The sequence below is a fragment of the Leiobunum rupestre genome, chromosome 10 (genome assembly GCF_980474605.1).
Source record: "Leiobunum rupestre chromosome 10, qqLeiRupe1.1.hap1, whole genome shotgun sequence".
NCBI classification, from domain to species: domain Eukaryota; kingdom Metazoa; phylum Arthropoda; class Arachnida; order Opiliones; family Sclerosomatidae; genus Leiobunum; species Leiobunum rupestre.
The window spans coordinates 13,481,331-13,498,578 of record NC_143393.1 but is presented as its reverse complement, the minus strand read 5'-3'; the positions used below and the strand labels follow the sequence as shown (position 1 = coordinate 13,498,578).

Genomic DNA, 17,248 nt, shown 5'->3' with positions numbered 1-17,248 from the left:
CACATAAGTATGACACTTTCTATTCTCATAATGCTAACAAGGAAACTACCCGTGGTGGTTATCACCGATTTTGTTGAAACTCGGGGGTTAGGTAGACCTTATGGTAGTATGACAATTAACAAAGGGAAAAGTTACAATGGGCTTTAGTTTTCACATGGCATTCGAAAATGTTTTTGACCTCGTAAAACGAAAATATATCCATTATAGGAATTAAACCAATATCAATATAGATATTTTAACCGATATGGCTAGTTTAAACCTATACCGATTTTTCCGATATTTACCGATATATCGAAATATTTATCGATATCACGGCCGACTCAATTTTGATATGTTTACCCAATATTTAGTTTTTTTACCCAAAAGTCAATTTCAAATACCTTTATTCGACTTTACCCAATTTAACTTAAAATTATCTCAATTCGTGTTATTTATTGAAATTATACCAATATTTACCAAAATTTGGTTAAAATTAGCCCAAAATTGATCCATTTTACACAAAATAGGTCAAATTTATCTTTTTGGGTAAGTTTTGAAAATTTAATTTTTTTAAAATTTTTGAAGAATTTTCACATGTACTTAAAGCCCATTGCAACTTTTCCCTTTGGCAATTTTCATACTACCATAAGGTCTACCTAACCCCTGAATTTCAACAAAATCGGTGATAAGTTCAGCTCTTTAATGATAGTCTGTTTCGCCAATGACCATATAAATAATTATGTGACTAAGGACTGACAAAGCAATTGACCATTGAATTTACTATTATATTAATTAGTTATTTTAAAATTTGAGACTTGAACGCGTTTTCGCTCATATCATAAGCCCTGGGGCCCATGGTAACGGCGTTGTCCTAGAAAGAAGAAAATTAAGATACGACGATAGGGCAGTAGCGACATCTTTTTCAAAATTTCTACATCTAAAATATTCTCTTACTCGGTAGAGCAGCCACGCTCGGGTTGATAAATGCCACACAAAACCCGTCGAAATCTCAAATTTGAAAAATAAATACCTTCAGAAACGCAACTCTTATTTCTAATAGCCAGTTTTATGTTCTGATGAATCATTTTGCAAAACTAAGTGTTTATTTAAGTTTTAAAGCGATAAAATTGTGAATAAGCCTTGGCTACGATGCTAAGGGCTCGCGGCGGAGATTAATCCCGCGTGGTTCTAACTCACAAGTTTAAAAACGTCCGCGCACGGCTTGCGCGCTTTCATATTGAATTTCGCGAAATTTACTTCAGAAATGCGTAGTTGAGGACGTAGCCACTAAAGGTGGATGCACACATAGCCTTCGCGCGCGAAATTTCGCTGGCAAATCGCGTCGCGTCGCGTGACTTAAATAGAATGGAAGTCATGGCGCATGGGCGCGTGCGCGAAAATTCGCAGGCGAAATCGCTTGCGAACCGTATGCGTGTTTGGGCCTTAAGAGGTGCTGATTTTGAATACCTACCTCTTAATAACGGGTATGTGATCGTCTAAAATTTGGCCTAGACCTTTGCTTGCTTATGGGGACCTTATGTTCATATTTATAGCGATCAATTTAATTTGGCAGAAATTTCGCCAGAACAGAGAGAAAGAAGGGACGAGTTTCCGGTTACGCAATCATTCTACGACAGACTATCATCCGAAATCGTTCAGTGTCATATTTATCTATTATGTTACTTATGCTACACTAATAATACATTTGTAAATAAAAACACCCATAAATATTGAACTTATTAATTACCATGGTATAGTATACTAAAAAACAATGAAACTGGAGAAGGTCAAAGTGGATTGATAAAGGGCCACGGCTCGAAACGTCTCCAAATAATAAATTTATAACGTGTGATCTTCTCCAGTTTCATTGTTTTTTAAGAAAACCCATATTGCAAGCTAGTAATGGCTCAAAATTACGAAAGGCTATATACAGAGCTGCATTTGAAGTAGAAAAGTTACCATTACCGCCAATTCCCGGTGAAAGAATACCCATTCCCAAATTTCCCATCCCATTTCCATTTAGATATTTCTTTTCCAACCATTCCCATTTAGATATTTGTTTTCCAACCATTCCCATTTAGATATTTGTTTTCCAATCATTCCCATTTAGATATTTGTTTTCCAACCATTCCCATTTAGATATTTGTTTTCCAACCATTCCCATTTAGATATTTGTTTTCCGACCATTCCCATTTAGATATTTGTTTTCCAACCATTCCCATTTCATTTAACACAGTTTCCTCATTCCCCGATTCCACTAGATTGAAAATCAATGCCCGAACTCAAAATTGTGCTTTCCATTATAGGGAATATAACCTCAGGTATTTGGTGTGGAGCACCAACGTTTGCAGCTCTGGCCGCTCTTGCCTTTGGTTTTAATAATGTTTGTCGCCACTGTACAGGGTACTTCCGTAAAGTTTAATTACTTTGCAGGTTATATTCCCTTTAATACCCTGAACTAAAATAATGAAAATAAGATATTAAAGGGAATATAACCTGCAAAACAATCTTTATGGAAGATTCCTTCAATTTTTAAAATTACCCTGTACAGTGGCGACAAACATTATTAAAACCAAAGGCAAGAGCGGCCGGAGCGGCAAACTTTGGTGTTCCACACCAAATACCTGAGGTTATATTCCTTTTAATCTGATTCCCGCGGTATAGCCACGGTTACCGTGGTAAATGGTTAAAAACCAGGTTCTTAGCATACATATATCAATGCTCCAAGAATTTCTCTAAAATGCTACATCTTGTTCGCAATTTCACCGCGTAAATTGACAATTTCTGAATTTTTTTTGAAGAATCGTGCACAACTACGCGATATGGAAACTGGTCAATCACATGCTGCCCTTCTTGGAAGGAAAATATTTGCCCAAACGAGCCGAATTCAAATTAGTGCTACACGGGGTGTCGGCCGAACGCGTCAAATGGCACCGATGCGTCGACTTGGTCAACAAGAAAATGGGCATGGCCGTGGGGGCCCTTTTCATCAAACAGAATTTCGACCCCAAAAGCAAAGAAACGGTATATAAGACAAACACGCTTTTCTCCATGTCGGGGTTACAAAGATTAAATAAAAAGACACTGTCATACTTCATTTCAGGCCTTGGAAATGATTCACAACATCCGGGAAGCTTTTAACGAGTTGTTGGAGGAGAATGTTTGGATGGACGAAGAGACGCGACAAGTCGCCAAAGAAAAGGTTCATATTACCAGAAGTTTATAATATACATCTTACGTGAGCAAAATCCATCTAGGCGGAAGTAAATGAACCGAAGTTATAGGAGAGGGCATTTTCCTTAACGTGGTGAGATGAAAATCCATCGGAGTTCCAACCCCTTTAGTTCCCGCCAAAAATTGCACCACACGTCATCACCTACTAGTCGATAGATGGCGATAGTGGAGCTATGAAGGCGCGAAATTTGAAAACGTCGATTAAAGCATGGATTAAATAACCTTACAGGGATAGTTCTCTGGGGTACAATATTTGCTCCAGACGTAACCTGGTGGCAAAAAGTGTCAACGACCGGAAGTCAAGATTTTACCGATACACGGGGGAAAAATTGTGTGCAGGGGGGAAAATTGTAAAGGGTGTGCAATCGCGATTTCGTTTTAGTCTGCTATTATTTGTATCAAGGATTGTACATTTTAGGTCGCATAACAAATTTAATAAACCTTAGACAATGTTTTCGGCCTATACGTACTAAACTTTAAGTATTCCAGAACCCAAACTTGAAAATACGCATAATTTATGAAGTTATTATTTTTGTAGGCCAAGGCCTATCTATTGAAAACTTGTTTACAGTTTGAACTTATTAATCCAAGGTTTGAAAGCCTATAAACCTTACGTGATATACATAAATGGCTTAAAAACAATATTAAAAAGGGCGCTTACAGTATTTATTTCCCACAATTAACCAGGAAATTCCATAGCCATTAAGATACTGACCACGATTGAATATTTCAATTTCAAATGTTATATTAAAACAAACCGTTGGAAAAATATTAAATTCGCCAAAAGCCGACGCGAGATGGCGACGTGTCGAGTAATCTTGTTCCGGATTTGTATCGGTAAAAGGGGTAAAATTGAGGGGACGGCAAAAATATCGGGCAGCCTCGTTTGAAACAAACCTCTTCAACTCGTAGTATAGTAAAATGTATCAGAGAGAACTATTGATTAAAGGATCGAGATCTCATATGGAGAATGCGCTTAGGATAAGAGAAATAGCGGTCTGATAACTTCGGTTCATTTACTTCTGATCTAGGCCATAAATATTAATTATGTACCTTCGTGGTAGAATTAATTCGGCGCAAATTTCATGCCAAACTACAGACGTCAAATTTGAAAATTTATCTGCACTAATTAGTAAATCATTTTTCAGAGGTAATAGTCTTAGAAATTCGCCCAAAAAGTATTTTTTTAAATCAGTGGGAGCCTGCGAAGGTTTCATGTTTCAAGCAAGGAATCCATACCTCTACTTGGAATGCTTATCCTGCCGTATCGCGTATGGTAAGACGGCTTTGTCCCCGCCTACGAGAGAAAAAATTCCCTCCGCGCGCGCTCCCCTCTCACGTAGTTGTTTTTTAAGTTAACATAGTGACGTCAAAAAAACAATCAGCCACATCGAGACGAAAATCTGCCGCGAGCCCGCAATAAGCATTCTAAGTGGAGGTATGGATTCCTGTTCAAGCTAATAACTTTAGCAGGATAGGGATATAAATACTTAATTAATGGCATTAAAAGTCACTTGATGACTTAGGCCTAATTTGGTGCCTTGGGTATTAGCCTAGCTGATTATTATTATTATTTTATCGTAAGAGATAGTACTCGATTCGCCAAAGTAATAGCTCAAAAATAGGCCAACGCCTGTAGAAGTGTTCTACACGCCGCGCGTCGGTGTTCAGGGAGAAGTAAACCACCAGGATCTTATATTTTGGTTTTCTTTTTGAACAGGCTAACGCCATGAACGAGCGAATCGGTTACCCAGATCTATTAACAAACACCGAAGAGTTATCTAAGGAATACGAAGCGGTACAATTTTCATCAAATACATACTTTCCAACGGTATTTACGACAAAATTATCCAAATTATAGCTGACCATGAATGAAGATTTGTTTTTGGAAAACATTTTTAACGTCCTGAAATTCGAGGCGTCAAAAAACTTAATTCAACTAAGAAAGCCTGTGAACAAAGACAAGTAAGATTAGACTAAGCGAAAACCTCAAAATATCCGCTAAATTAAGCGCAAAACGATATTTCCTTTGTGACATTTGTGTGAGAACTTTTCAATTTCGTCCTTTATGCTTAGGTGGACGACCGAGCCGGCCGTCGTTAACGCGTTCTACAATCCTAATAAAAACGACATCGTTTTTCCAGCTGGAATACTTCAACCCTTATTTTACAGCCAATACTTTCCCAAGTAAATACATTTTAAAAACCACCGTTCACCAATAAAGTGGCTAAGGGAAAATTACGTGGCAGAACCTGCAAAAAACTAAAGCGTTTTACGGCAATACTACTTTCGGATTTGCTTTAACTAGATCATGCCACCTAGGAGCAACTAACACAGCACCCCACACAAGGAGAACGCAACCCGTCAAAAGTCGTGAATTTTCTTGCGTACAATTTTCATTGGTTAGACGCTTTAGAGTGTGCAATAACTGGTGGCTTTACCGGGGAGCCGGTGTACAGCTCTTGTAACCCATAAGGGCGGTGGCGCATTGGAAGAGTTAGCTCTGGTCAAATGGTCCTATCTCCACCTCCTCAGGTAGGGGCTGGAAACTGAGTTTCGGCTCAGGCTAACGGAGAGGGTCCGTGCAAACTGGCCGCCTCGGCGGATTGGGTAGCCTGCTGTGGGGCGGCGGGCCTCCGTATGAGGGCACGGCGGTCATGTTTCCCGGTGCCAGCTGTGCCGGGTTATGTGGACCGCTGTGTATTCGTCGTTCCCCTTTAGGAGCTCTCTCCAAAGGGTATGACTCATTACCGACGGCGACGTAGGTGTCAGCTGGAGTTGCTACATCATCCACTCTTAATCCCACTGCTGTGTGCGAAGTGGGAATTGGTCCACCCGTTGCTGCACCTTCTGCTGGGTTGAGTGGCTCGCGTCAAAGGTGCGTCCATCAGAAGTAGGGTATGCTGGATTTGTCACCTGTCCGGGCTTGGGAACGCTGGCGTAGGGCATTATGATGATAGGTAGGCCTCTGGTGGAATGGCCCCTGTTGCTAGGTACACTGGGCTATAAATTCTGACACACTGCCGTCGGAAGGGGAAAATTCGGAAATTGTCCCCCCCCCCCCGCCCGTAAAACGTTCACTGTAAAGGTTCGTCCAATGAAATTTGTACACATCACTGCCTTGGCGTGTTTAAAGGCTAACTGCGTTCTCCTGGTGTTTGTTGTTCCTAGATGCCACATTATCCGCTTTCACGGTGGTTTGAGCAGATTCTGCCATTTAGTTTTTACCACAAAACTTTTGTTGCCCTTTAAAAGTTATATTTATTTTTTTATAATAATTATAGATCCCTAAATTATGGGGGTATAGGAGTGGTAATCGGTCATGAAATTACGCATGGCTTTGATGACAAAGGTAAAAAAATCCTTTTTAAATTTCAAGAAATCTTTAAAACCTCATATTTTTGCTCCAAAGGTCGTCAGTTTGATAAAGATGGTAATATGAAACAGTGGTGGAACAACGCCACAATTAGTCGTTTCAGGGATAGAGCGCAATGCATTATTGACCAGTATTCTAGCTACGAAGTCGAGGATATCGGAATGAACGTAAGCTAATTTTTGTCTAACACCGATTTCCCTCCATTGCGATGGGAGAAATGAAATTTGTAATAGTTCGTTCATACCCTGTAAATATAACCTTAGGCTTAATTTTGAGTTTTTTTTTCAAATTAGGTAAATGGGAAGATGACCCAAGGCGAAAATATAGCCGACAACGGAGGGCTGAAGCAATCCTATAGAGTAATTTAAAAAAAATTGTTGCGCATAAAGCGAATATTGTTAAATATTTCGAAATCATAGGCGTACAAAAAATGGGTTTCGAAAAATGGAGAAGAGCCTCTTTTGCCTGGCCTGAATCTAACACACGATCAGCTTTTCTTTCTCAATTATGCCCAAGTAAGAAATTGAAAGTTTGTGATACCAAAAGTAAATGAACCAAAGTTATCAGACTGCTATACTCCCCATGTTGGAGGCGTTTTACTTATGAAGTTACATTTTGACCTCGATTTTAAATTTTGCTCGCTCCTAGGCCGATAAAAGTTTTTGTTTTTAAGAAACCGTTTTTTATACATAGAAATAGCTATACCACGGCCAACTTTGATACTCGTGCAATAGCGGCCAGCCCTTTCGTTGAAGTTTTTAAGTTAACCTACGAACAAAAATATCTCGCAGCGTTGAGCGCCCCTAGCGGAATATTATTTTTAGAATAGTTTTTGCATTGAAGCGAATATAAAAACGAGCGTGGCGCTGAACGCCGATAGTTGATAGTATGGTTTATAGTGGAAAATCCTGGTCAAAAGACTGGGATGGAAATTAGCTTTTATTTGACTCGATTTTCTCATCATTTTCATAATGAAAATGCTCTCCGATTCAGAGCACTATTCCCATAACCTTCGTTCATTTACTTCTGGTGATACATAAAAGCTATTTATGTAGTACCACTTAAAAGTCATGGCAGCCATTTTGTGGTAAATTTCTTTGTCATGTCACAGTGGTACTACTTTGGGGCAAAAGTTAAATAAAACTTCTGAGAAAAGTCAAAAATACTAATTAATAAACTTAATTTCTAAGATATGGTGCGGTTCTATGAGACCAGAGGATTCATTGACCAAAATCAGGTCGTCCGTACATAGTCCTGGCCCAATTCGGTATATTGAATTGGAGATAAAATAATCAAATACTTTTTCTTATCAGTTTATTTAATATTTTAGAGTCTTAGGACCACTATCTAATTCGCACGACTTTAGTAAAGCCTTTGGCTGTCGCCCAGGGAGTAGAATGAATCCTACAAAGAAATGTTCAGTGTGGTGAAGCACCATGAAGTTATTTTTAAACGCGTTAGTGACGTTGTAATTTTATGCTAAAATACAAAGTGATGAGACTATCGCGCATTACTTAAACAGTGCCCACTTTCAAAATAAAGTACAAGAGCCAGTACTTTTTAAAAGACAAAAGAAAGAACTTCCAAACTTCAAATATCAAGTGAGGAAAAACTGAATAAAATTGATTTAGCAAAATACATGTTTTAAAATACATTTAAGGAAAATAATCATTGTTGTATACCACCTGTCACAAATTTTAAGACTGAAACGATTGTATCTGCCGTCTTGCGAGACTATACGAACATATCGCATGTTTTAAGGAATACCATTGAACTCAAATTGAAGATTTTATGGCTAATCAAAACTATTATCTTAAATTTATGGTACTAGCTTCTTAATCAATAAACTAACCCTATATAACTACAATTTGTAAAGGTATGGTAAGTTTTGATAAATAATGTGGGCGCATAATTTCATACCCATACAGGCGGCTAGGGTAGGTATGCGGGAGAAATCAAAGGTTTAATATTGTAGTCTGTAACTGTCACTTTTCTAACATTTAGCCTTGGTCTCTGATAAACCATCAAAACGATTCAATATAATTTCAGTTATTTTTTCTTTTAAACGTTGAGAACTGCGGTAAATGTTTTTGTAGTATATATATATATAAGTAACTTGATTTTGTGGTTAATAACAAATTTTATATTTCCCACAATTTAAAGCAACTGTCGGCTCTATCATTGCCACCTGTATAATCAATTAATGATAAGGCCCTTGTTATTAGAGATGCCATTAATATAGACGATTCTTCTAAAAACGATTTTACTGGAGAGCGTGGTGCCATCTATTGGCAAAAGAAGCCTAAATTCAAAATAGCGAAACGATAACGTCGTCAAACAACTATTTATAATTAGATAACTTATACTCTACTTAGTGGACTTTAACCTAAATTATATATCCCATTTAAAATATATTGTAAAAAATTACTATAATTTAAGTTATTGACAAATTTACAAACGAGCCAATCAACGCGAGGGGAATTTTTAAGTCCCGCCTTTTGGGTCGAAATGTAGCTTATGCATCTTGTTTGGATTTCGATGCTAGCGGCATCTGTTGAAAATAGAGCTACTTCACGTCGAGCCGGCACTTGCTTTAAATGAACTCTCAGAAGTTCCAAGTGGGGAAGTTATCTCATCTATCAGACTCAAGACTCATCATACAGTCCCCTATTCAGCCAATAGGGCTTAATTTTTTTCAATTAATTTATCATTTGGATTACAAAGTAAAAATTAATATTATTGGGGTTAGAATTGAACATATAAAATTAAATTGTACATAAAAAATTATTTTATATCGCGCAATTTACCGGTAGTTGTAAATTATCATAAGTGTAATGTAGTAACTTGGCCCCCTACCCTCCCCTAATTTTAATATGCAAATTAAATGTAAAATTCCTAAAAATTATTAAAAAAACAGGGTACCAATATAAGCTTAAGCATGTACATCAAAAAGAGGAAAAAAATATGCTATGGGGGCTTATTTAAAATTTTAAATATGGTTTTGGCAATTTTTACAAATCTCAAAAACATTAATGTTGAATGTTCGTTATTTTGGAACAGAAATATACATATCTATAAGAGAAATTATTTATTCAACATACTTGAACAAAATATCCAAGATGTATCACAGTATTATCATGTAAATAAACTTTTTTTGGTCAAATTAAAAAGATTGTGAAGAAAATCTTTCAAATAAAAAATAAAATTATACCATGAAATAGGCCACAACGTAGACGTTGAGTTACTTTCACTAGCGAAACCAATCTATGGTTTCATTTAATTTAACATAATATACAGGTTTAACCAGTAATACATATCACTTACGGAAGTACTTTACTAATGAGAATTTAAAAGTAAGCTATTTGAAATGATAAGTATAGTTACATATTTCATAATAAAAATGTAACTTTCAAATAACGGAAAAAAAAAATTAGCTCGCTTGAATATTGAAATTATCTACAACATCTCTCTCCACAACTTTATACTTGTTCTTTGGACTCTTTTTGCGAGTCACGAAATGTGAAATATTCTTCAACCATCGAGTTTCGGCCAGAAAGAACTAAAATGGAAATAAAAAATGTGTACTTGACAATTTCTAGAGGTGTGAGAGTAGGAAGTCTGAATCGAATCTGTTATTTTAGGACTAAAACGAGTACCCTGGGCCTAGAAATTACTTTGACCGGACTGAGTTTAGGGATGGAAGGTTTCCTTGAAGGAGCTCAACTTGTCATTTTTAAAGTTGGCATAGAAATTAATTGTTTAAAATAATTTTTATTTTTCTTAGCCCTGTGAGAGTACTCAATTTCGTTCGAGTACTGAGCTAGAAAACACTTTTTAAGTTGAGCCTAAAAGCTAGGCTCCATACTCTAAAACTGAAACTTTTCATACTCTAAGCTAGGCTCGAAACACAAAAATCATGCCTAATTTTTATTAAACTTTTTCCTGATTTAAACAGCTTAGGGATAATTCAGGACTTGAGGGAGTTAATTTTGCTAACTAGACTTTAATCAGCCCAATTTTCAGGGAATCCAGACTAGACTCGAAAATCAAAAAACAGTACTCGCACACCCCTAATAATTTACATATTAAAAAAAGATACTCACTTCTGCTAATATGGCCAACATTAAATTCAACCCAGCCATTAAAAACAGGGTGTATTGAAACGTAAACATATTTTTCGACTTCCAAGCCATTAACTTCGTGAGAAGAAAAAATATTAGAGAAAAGCAAAAAAATAATTTTAAACAATAATGAAAAATTTTACCTCAAAAGCTGAACTTAATTTTATCCAAGGACTGAAGACTAGCAATGTCGTGAAGCTCGTGAGCACAATTAATGTTAATAAATAAAATACTAGAGTATTTAAAAAACAAATTAATAAAATATTACCAAAAAAAGAATGGGCAAAACCAACTAACCATTAGTATAAAATGGCATTCGGTAAGGCGGACCCTTAGAGAAGATAACAGCCACGATTAGGTATTGAAACGAAGATATTAGGAAGACAGTCGTAGATTCCCAGCATTTAATAACCAACTCATCAATCACAAGACGAGGCTTGTACCATTTCTGGGATTCCAGATACGCAATAGCTCCTATTTGAAACCCGATAATGAGTATGAACTGAAGAAACATAGACGCAATATTGTTTATGCTTAATAAGTTGCTCAGTGGTCTTTTTCTTATGAGATGTGGATAGGCCTTCGTGTTACCCACTGCGAAAGAAATTTACAATCAGTTTATTTTGAGTTAACTCTCATCAGGAAAGGGTTAAACTTACTAACGATCGCTAATGAAGTAATAAGGGCTAAATCAATATACAGAAACATAGGATCTCCTAAATTGGATCCTTTCTGAAATCATGCGTGGCAAAAAAAAACAACATGCTCTTTTATAAAATGTTAAAAACCAAATTAATTGTTATGAAATCAAAAGAAATAAACATACTCTGTACAAAACTAAAACGGAAACGAACTGTATCAAACTGTAAAGTGCAATAAACTTAAACAAAGAAAAAGAAGTTGCCATGGCACAACGACCTTCCCTGGAATCAAGGTGTGTTTAAGGATAAAATAATGAGGCGTTAAATTGTGGTGCAATCCCAAATCTTACTTGATAACAACGGGAACACACTCGATATTCGCTATGTTAGACGTGAAAGGTGCTGCCACGGATGCTTCAGCTTCCGATAAAGATATTCCTATATCAGCTGCTTTTAATGCCTATCGTTGTTAATATTTAATATATTATCAACAGTTTTAATAATACTTAAAATAACGTACCCCGCAATCATTCGCTCCATCACCGCACATCCCAACTATGTATCTGCGATATTAAAAGATTTATTACTCCAGATGACTACTTATTATTTTCAAATGAATCTGACCCTAAGCTCTGCAAAGATTCAACTAGATGAGTTTTCTGATCGGGTGACATACGGGCAAATATCGTTCCCTTAACTATAACCTGGAAAAAGATTCAAAACAAATTTAAATAAAACCAATACTATAGAAATTATAATGGCATACTTTGGTAAACTCTTCCGGATAATGATAACGGAGGGTGTTGTAGGACTTGCCATCAATAACAAAGTTAAAGTTTTGTTTCATGTCAATATCAATAGTTTGGTAGCCCTAAATAATGACATTATAAAATTTGCGCAATGACTGAAAAATAAAGTACTTACCACATTATCCGAAAGAATAGCTTTCTTAAATCCATTAGAATCTTCTTTTCCCGTAACATCCCATTTAATCTTTGTCACTCCATTTTCATTTTCATAAGTACTGACCACAATTACTCTGCTGTTGGATATCATACCACATTCACGCGCAACGCTTAAGGCGGTTAATAAATTATCACCTTAAATAAAAAAAACTTTTTAAAATTGCTGATATTACCTTAAAATAAAAAAAAATTATCGCTAATTACCAGTAACCATGACTAGACGTATTGCAGCTCTATCTAGAGTGCAAATCACTGGAGTAGTTTCTGGTTTCAACGAATTTTGCATAATGACTAATCCCAAAAAAGTCAAATCACACTCCACTTCATCCCTTTTTACTCTCTGAACATGACGCCAACTCAGTTTGGAGCTCAAGGGTTTATAAGCAACAGCTAGCACGCGGAAACCTTGAAGGGTATAATTCCGGAGGACATCGGTGAAATCATCAGGAACTAAACAAATATGCAAATATCAACATAAGAAATGATAAATGTGTGATAAACTCATACTTGTATGGGATAAACATAACGTTTGGATTTTCTCAGGGGCTCCCTTAGCGTATAAATCCATGTTCTTTGAGCCCAAAGTTCGGCAAACGACACTCATTCTTTGTAGACTAGATGAAAATGGAAACTGCCTAATAATTCCGATCTCATACTTCAACTATTACCGGAAACCATTATTATAATAACCAAACTAAGGCAGAAAAATTGCATAAACTTACAACTTCAGATTGATCATTGAGATTACTTAAATTTAAATCATTTGATTGGGATCTCGCGCGACTATCCTCTAGTTCCGCCGCAACTAAGGAAGTTTGAGAATTGTCTGATCTCGGAGGTCTTACGACAGTTGGCATTAGCATATCAAAACGTTGATTATCCTCTCCAGGTTCCTCCAGTATCTGCAAAATTTACTTTAATTATTATTTCCCAGCGAATCTATTATTTACAAGATAATATTTTTTGCTTTGCTTCGAAATATTCCGCAGACAATATTTATCACAAAAGCGATAAATCCGTGATAAAAGTGATAATACAATTTAGTTTTCGAGAATGTTTGTGATTTTTAATACCAATTGGAAATTTCAAATTAAATAATTGAATAATTAATAAAAATATTTTTCTGATTTGAAATGGTTAGGATAAAATTTAAGGCTCGAATAGGATTCGATCAGAAAATTTGGACTAATTGGCCTCGAAAGAGTTAAAATCTATTTCTTATGGACTAAAAGACTTAAATGAGTATCGCCCATTGGACTCAAAAACTCGCAAGTTCAATTTTCCAAGACTCGGGACTCGACTCAAACCCCAAAAACAGGACTCGCACACCCCTAATTAATACTATGCCATCTAGAAAAGGATTACCCAATTAGTTGCTTCAAACATCTTCAGATCTAACGGATCTCCAGCTAATTTACCGTCGATCATGGTAAGAGAGTGACAAGTAGCCAGAGCTGCGAGAAATGGACTTTTCTCTGATAATTCAGTTGCGTTTTTCAGTACCTGCTTAAAGGTATTATTTTTAGAGATTCCTAATAAACCCCAAAAATCTAAACCTTCTTCAGTCAATGTTCCAGTCTGAGAAATAAAGAAGTTATAAATTTAAGGAAATCAATTAATGTTTTTACGAAATTACCTTATCAAAACACATTAATTTTATCTTTCCCGATACGTTAATTCGAGGAGGGCTGATACAGAAAATTCCCTTCTTTTTTAGTCTTCCTTGGGCGTACACTGTGCCTACTGTTAATGCAGCGGGTAAAGCTGGAGGAACAACGATAGTAATTATATCCAACGCTTTCAATATGGTCTGTGTCACAGAAGCCTACAAGTTGATTAAAATAAGTTATTTTTTTTAATTTGCTTGGCATAACATCATAGTCGTACATGTCTGCTGATATAAAGATACAAAGAATAGGCCATCCCAACAGCCGCAAATGCAAAAAGCAGGAGCACAAAACGAATGGAGTCCTTATAAAATTGAAACCCCATTGGTTTTGGGAATAAAATTGACCGAACCAACTCCCCTTTACTGGTTGAAAAACCTAAAAAATTCAACTTATGAAATCTACGAGCAAATTCACTCAAATGACCTCAAATTTACCCGTCCTAACCACAACAGCGGTGACTTTGCTATTTCCATAAAATCTGGTTTGAATGACTTCCGTGCCACAGAATAAAGTATGCTTTTTATGATTGACCGGGTCGTAAGTTTCATTGTCCGAAGTGTGCTTAACAATTGGTGTTTTAGTCTCAGGTACACTTTCCCCAGTCAACATAGCTTCGTTAACGATACAGTTTCCGGCCGTGACCACCGCATCGCAAGACATCAAGCAACCATTGGGAGGAATGATTAATACATCTCCAGGAACAAGATCAGCAGCTGGAATTTGTTCCGTTTCGTCTACTGTGATTGTAAAATCATAATTTCAACATTTGCCAGAAAAGCTAGGAGATATTTCAATTTACATTTGCCTATTCTTTGAACCGTAACTTGCAGAGAATTTGATTCAGAAACCATATTTCTTAAGGTCATCATTTGCTGTTAAAAAGAAAATTAACAGATTAGCTAAAAATATTATAGCTAGCCTACCCTACTAGTTTACCCTTTTAGTCTCGAACAAAGAGAAGCCAATTGATATAAATGAGATCAAAAGAATGCACGATGCATAGTAGTAGTAGTCATCGCACGACCATAAAACTATACTGGCTAGTTGAAAAATGTAAAATGGATTTAAAACCTAAAAGAAAAATAACCTTTAATTTCCTTTAAATTTATGACACAGCAAATAAAAGATTTGCATCAATCTATACTTCATCAATGAGAAGAACCAAGTAAGATTTGACTTCAATTTGAATTAAATTTGGTCCAAAGAGTTTTAATCTGAATATTTAGAGAGAAGTTAACTTTTTTTCTTCAGCTTAAAGAGTACTACACATTTACTTCTCTTGTGTTTCATCCTCAGTTAGTCCGTGATATTTATCCACAAAATCCGAGCTTGAAATTCCAACATCTAGCCCCCTTAGCTTCTTAAAGCTGCAAGAATCTCCATCCCAAAAATACTTCATGAATTTATGTATAAAAAAGGTCAAGTGAAACGCCTTAAAAAGATAAGAGACAAAAATTTTAAGTCTTTTGTTGAGAAGATCACTATGTTTAATAATTACAGGCATTAAATTGTTCCGATCCGAAACATCTTCATCGGAACTTTGATTATACGATAGCTGCTCAATAGTACACGCTTTCGCTATCTGTTGAGAGTGAATTTTGGACACGTATGACAAGCCATGATAGTCCTAATAAAGATTGTTTAACCATTAAAAGAATGGCAAACTAAAAAAAAATTTAAAAACATTACCTTAATTAAAACAATGGTTGATGATGAAAGAGGCGATGGACTACAAGTAAAACGTAATTTAAAAATAGGCTTCCAATGAGAAAGCAAAAGACTAGTTCCAAGAGTCAAGATCGCCGTTAAGTAGTACAAAGTGGTTTTAATCGGGTCATAAGTGTATCCATAAATCTCCTAATAATAATTAATATTATGAGAAAATAACTTAAGTTACATAAAAAAAATACTGACAAGTTGCTCATCAGTTCCATCATCAACAACTTGGGAATGTAATCTATAGTTTTCCTGAGAATGGCCGATACTGCGAGATCTTTCAGCCATAGTAAATGTCAGCTCAGCATTGAAGTAGGTTTGCGGGAATGATTGAATAATCTAACTGTGTACATTAACTTTATAACTGTAGAGAGTAAAACCTAACTAAAATTGAGTTGGGTAATGGTATCTGTTAATAGCTCCTTTCTCTGCAAATTGAATATAATGAAATTAAGATATTAGTTCCTCATTCTCCCTAAAGTAATATTAGTTGGACCTACATAGTTTTATATTTAAAGCTCCACCTACACCCACAACTGGATCAGTCCTGTCCTACTACTATTTGATTTATTAAAAACAAAGTAACTACCAAGGCTTACATATAAGATATGAACTCAACAACCGAGGCCTTTCATTTGAGCAGATTAGAAACTCAGATAACAATTTAGACAATCTCTTATAATCATTTAAATATTAGTTAGTATAAATCATGAGTTAATTTTAAAATATCCTACTTTACTCAAGGTTATTAAACGACGTACTGCGACGTCAAATGAATCGTCTGTCATAAAAATGAAGGTACGTTTCTACAGATTTTGCAATGTTAATACTACTGGTGGGGCACTTTCGCCATCTGCCGCAGCAATCATTTGAAACTAAATCCTACTAGATCTACATCAGAAATTTGTTCCTGATTAGAAATTAAAAGCAAATTTTTCTTCAAAATTAAGTAATATAAAATTATGCTCTATCTAATATTGCAACCACCAAAATCGTAAGCAAATATATTTTTCGCTACAAATATTTTCGTCTAACTAAGAACGTATTTAGGTCCCTAAGAACGGTCTGGGCCATGAGCCTTTTGCCAAGAATCTAAGGGGAGTCACACAATTACAAGTACGGCTAAGTATTATTTTAGTCCAATGTGCTGGTTAATATAAATGATGGTTAACAGAAACTTCATTACATTTGTATATTTGGGCTAAGTCGGTTGAAACCGATTAGATCATTGTATAGATCATAGACTTTCTATTTGGACCATAATATGCCTGAATCCCGCTAAAAAAGGACATTGTATGATAGGCTATTTAATTTAAAGATTTTAAAAAGTTGATTTAAAGTAATATAATAATAATAAGTATGACACTCCCTAATGTTTTAATGCTAATTTCCCAACGGAACCTTTTTTTGACACTGACCATTTCGCTTAGCTCCAACTTGGACTGGCAACAGTACTGGGTAGTGTATTATCGCCCTTGGAAGTAGTATATTTCGCATATTTAGACACTAGGGGGCCCTGTGCTCAACTAAACCTGGATTGCGCTAT

The 17,248-nt window shown here is 35.9% G+C and overlaps 2 protein-coding genes across 5 annotated transcripts in view; one reads left to right on the top strand and one right to left on the bottom strand.

The window, feature by feature from the left end:
• Nucleotides 1-9,539, top strand: part of Nep1 (M13 family metallopeptidase neprilysin 1) — a 54,324-nt gene extending 44,785 nt beyond the window's left edge. For both annotated transcript variants that reach the window (XM_090160504.1, XM_090160505.1), the window contains 11 exons: nt 2,781-3,003; nt 3,083-3,181; nt 4,934-5,011; nt 5,075-5,178; nt 5,290-5,400; nt 6,498-6,565; nt 6,626-6,756; nt 6,883-6,948; nt 7,009-7,104; nt 7,780-7,856; nt 7,920-9,539. In XM_090160504.1, the coding sequence (XP_090016630.1) occupies nt 2,781-3,003; nt 3,083-3,181; nt 4,934-5,011; nt 5,075-5,178; nt 5,290-5,400; nt 6,498-6,565; nt 6,626-6,756; nt 6,883-6,948; nt 7,009-7,104; nt 7,780-7,856; nt 7,920-8,019 (1,153 nt within the window). In that variant the 3' untranslated portion in view covers nt 8,020-9,539. The remainder of the gene's footprint in view (nt 1-2,780; nt 3,004-3,082; nt 3,182-4,933; nt 5,012-5,074; nt 5,179-5,289; nt 5,401-6,497; nt 6,566-6,625; nt 6,757-6,882; nt 6,949-7,008; nt 7,105-7,779; nt 7,857-7,919) is intronic.
• Nucleotides 9,540-9,662: 123 nt separating this feature from the next.
• LOC149924452 (polyamine-transporting ATPase 13A3-like) lies at nt 9,663-16,531 on the bottom strand. Of its 3 annotated transcripts, XM_090162060.1 has the most exons (27): nt 16,442-16,531; nt 16,203-16,260; nt 15,901-16,130; nt 15,676-15,843; nt 15,485-15,613; nt 15,261-15,418; nt 15,131-15,200; nt 14,923-15,057; nt 14,786-14,858; nt 14,421-14,723; nt 14,204-14,361; nt 13,953-14,141; nt 13,682-13,894; nt 13,039-13,218; nt 12,824-12,977; nt 12,521-12,766; nt 12,276-12,451; nt 12,118-12,222; nt 11,976-12,055; nt 11,872-11,914; nt 11,702-11,811; nt 11,537-11,633; nt 11,370-11,442; nt 11,008-11,304; nt 10,854-10,942; nt 10,693-10,785; nt 9,663-10,148 (listed from the first exon to the last, which is right to left on the bottom strand). In XM_090162060.1, the coding sequence occupies exons 3-27, from the start codon at nt 15,988-15,990 to the stop codon at nt 10,020-10,022; spliced, it is 3,558 nt and encodes a 1,185-aa protein (XP_090018186.1). In that variant the 5' UTR covers nt 15,991-16,130; nt 16,203-16,260; nt 16,442-16,531; the 3' UTR covers nt 9,663-10,019. The 3 variants fall into 3 exon arrangements, with proteins under 3 accessions (XP_090018186.1, XP_090018187.1, XP_090018188.1); XM_090162061.1 differs by lacking the exons at nt 15,131-15,200; nt 16,442-16,531 and having other exon boundaries at nt 14,923-15,022; nt 16,203-16,421; XM_090162062.1 differs by lacking the exons at nt 9,663-10,148; nt 10,693-10,785; nt 10,854-10,942; ... (1 more) ...; nt 11,537-11,633; nt 16,442-16,531 and having other exon boundaries at nt 11,181-11,304; nt 16,203-16,422.
• Nucleotides 16,532-17,248: the final 717 nt, after the last annotated feature.

What these genes read in the sequence shown, in the direction of transcription:
- LOC149924452 (XM_090162060.1), bottom strand. Translation starts at nt 15,990, where the DNA reads ATGGCTGAAAGATCTCGCAGTATCGGCCATTCTCAGGAAAACTATAGA. An exon ending in TCAATGATCAATCTGAAGTT is followed by an intron (nt 12,978 to 13,038) that starts GTAAGTTTATGC and finishes TTCCGGTAATAG; the next exon opens with TTGAAGTATGAGATCGGAAT. An exon ending in AATGCCATTTTATACTAATG is followed by an intron (nt 10,943 to 11,007) that starts GTTAGTTGGTTT and finishes TAAATACTCTAG; the next exon opens with TATTTTATTTATTAACATTA.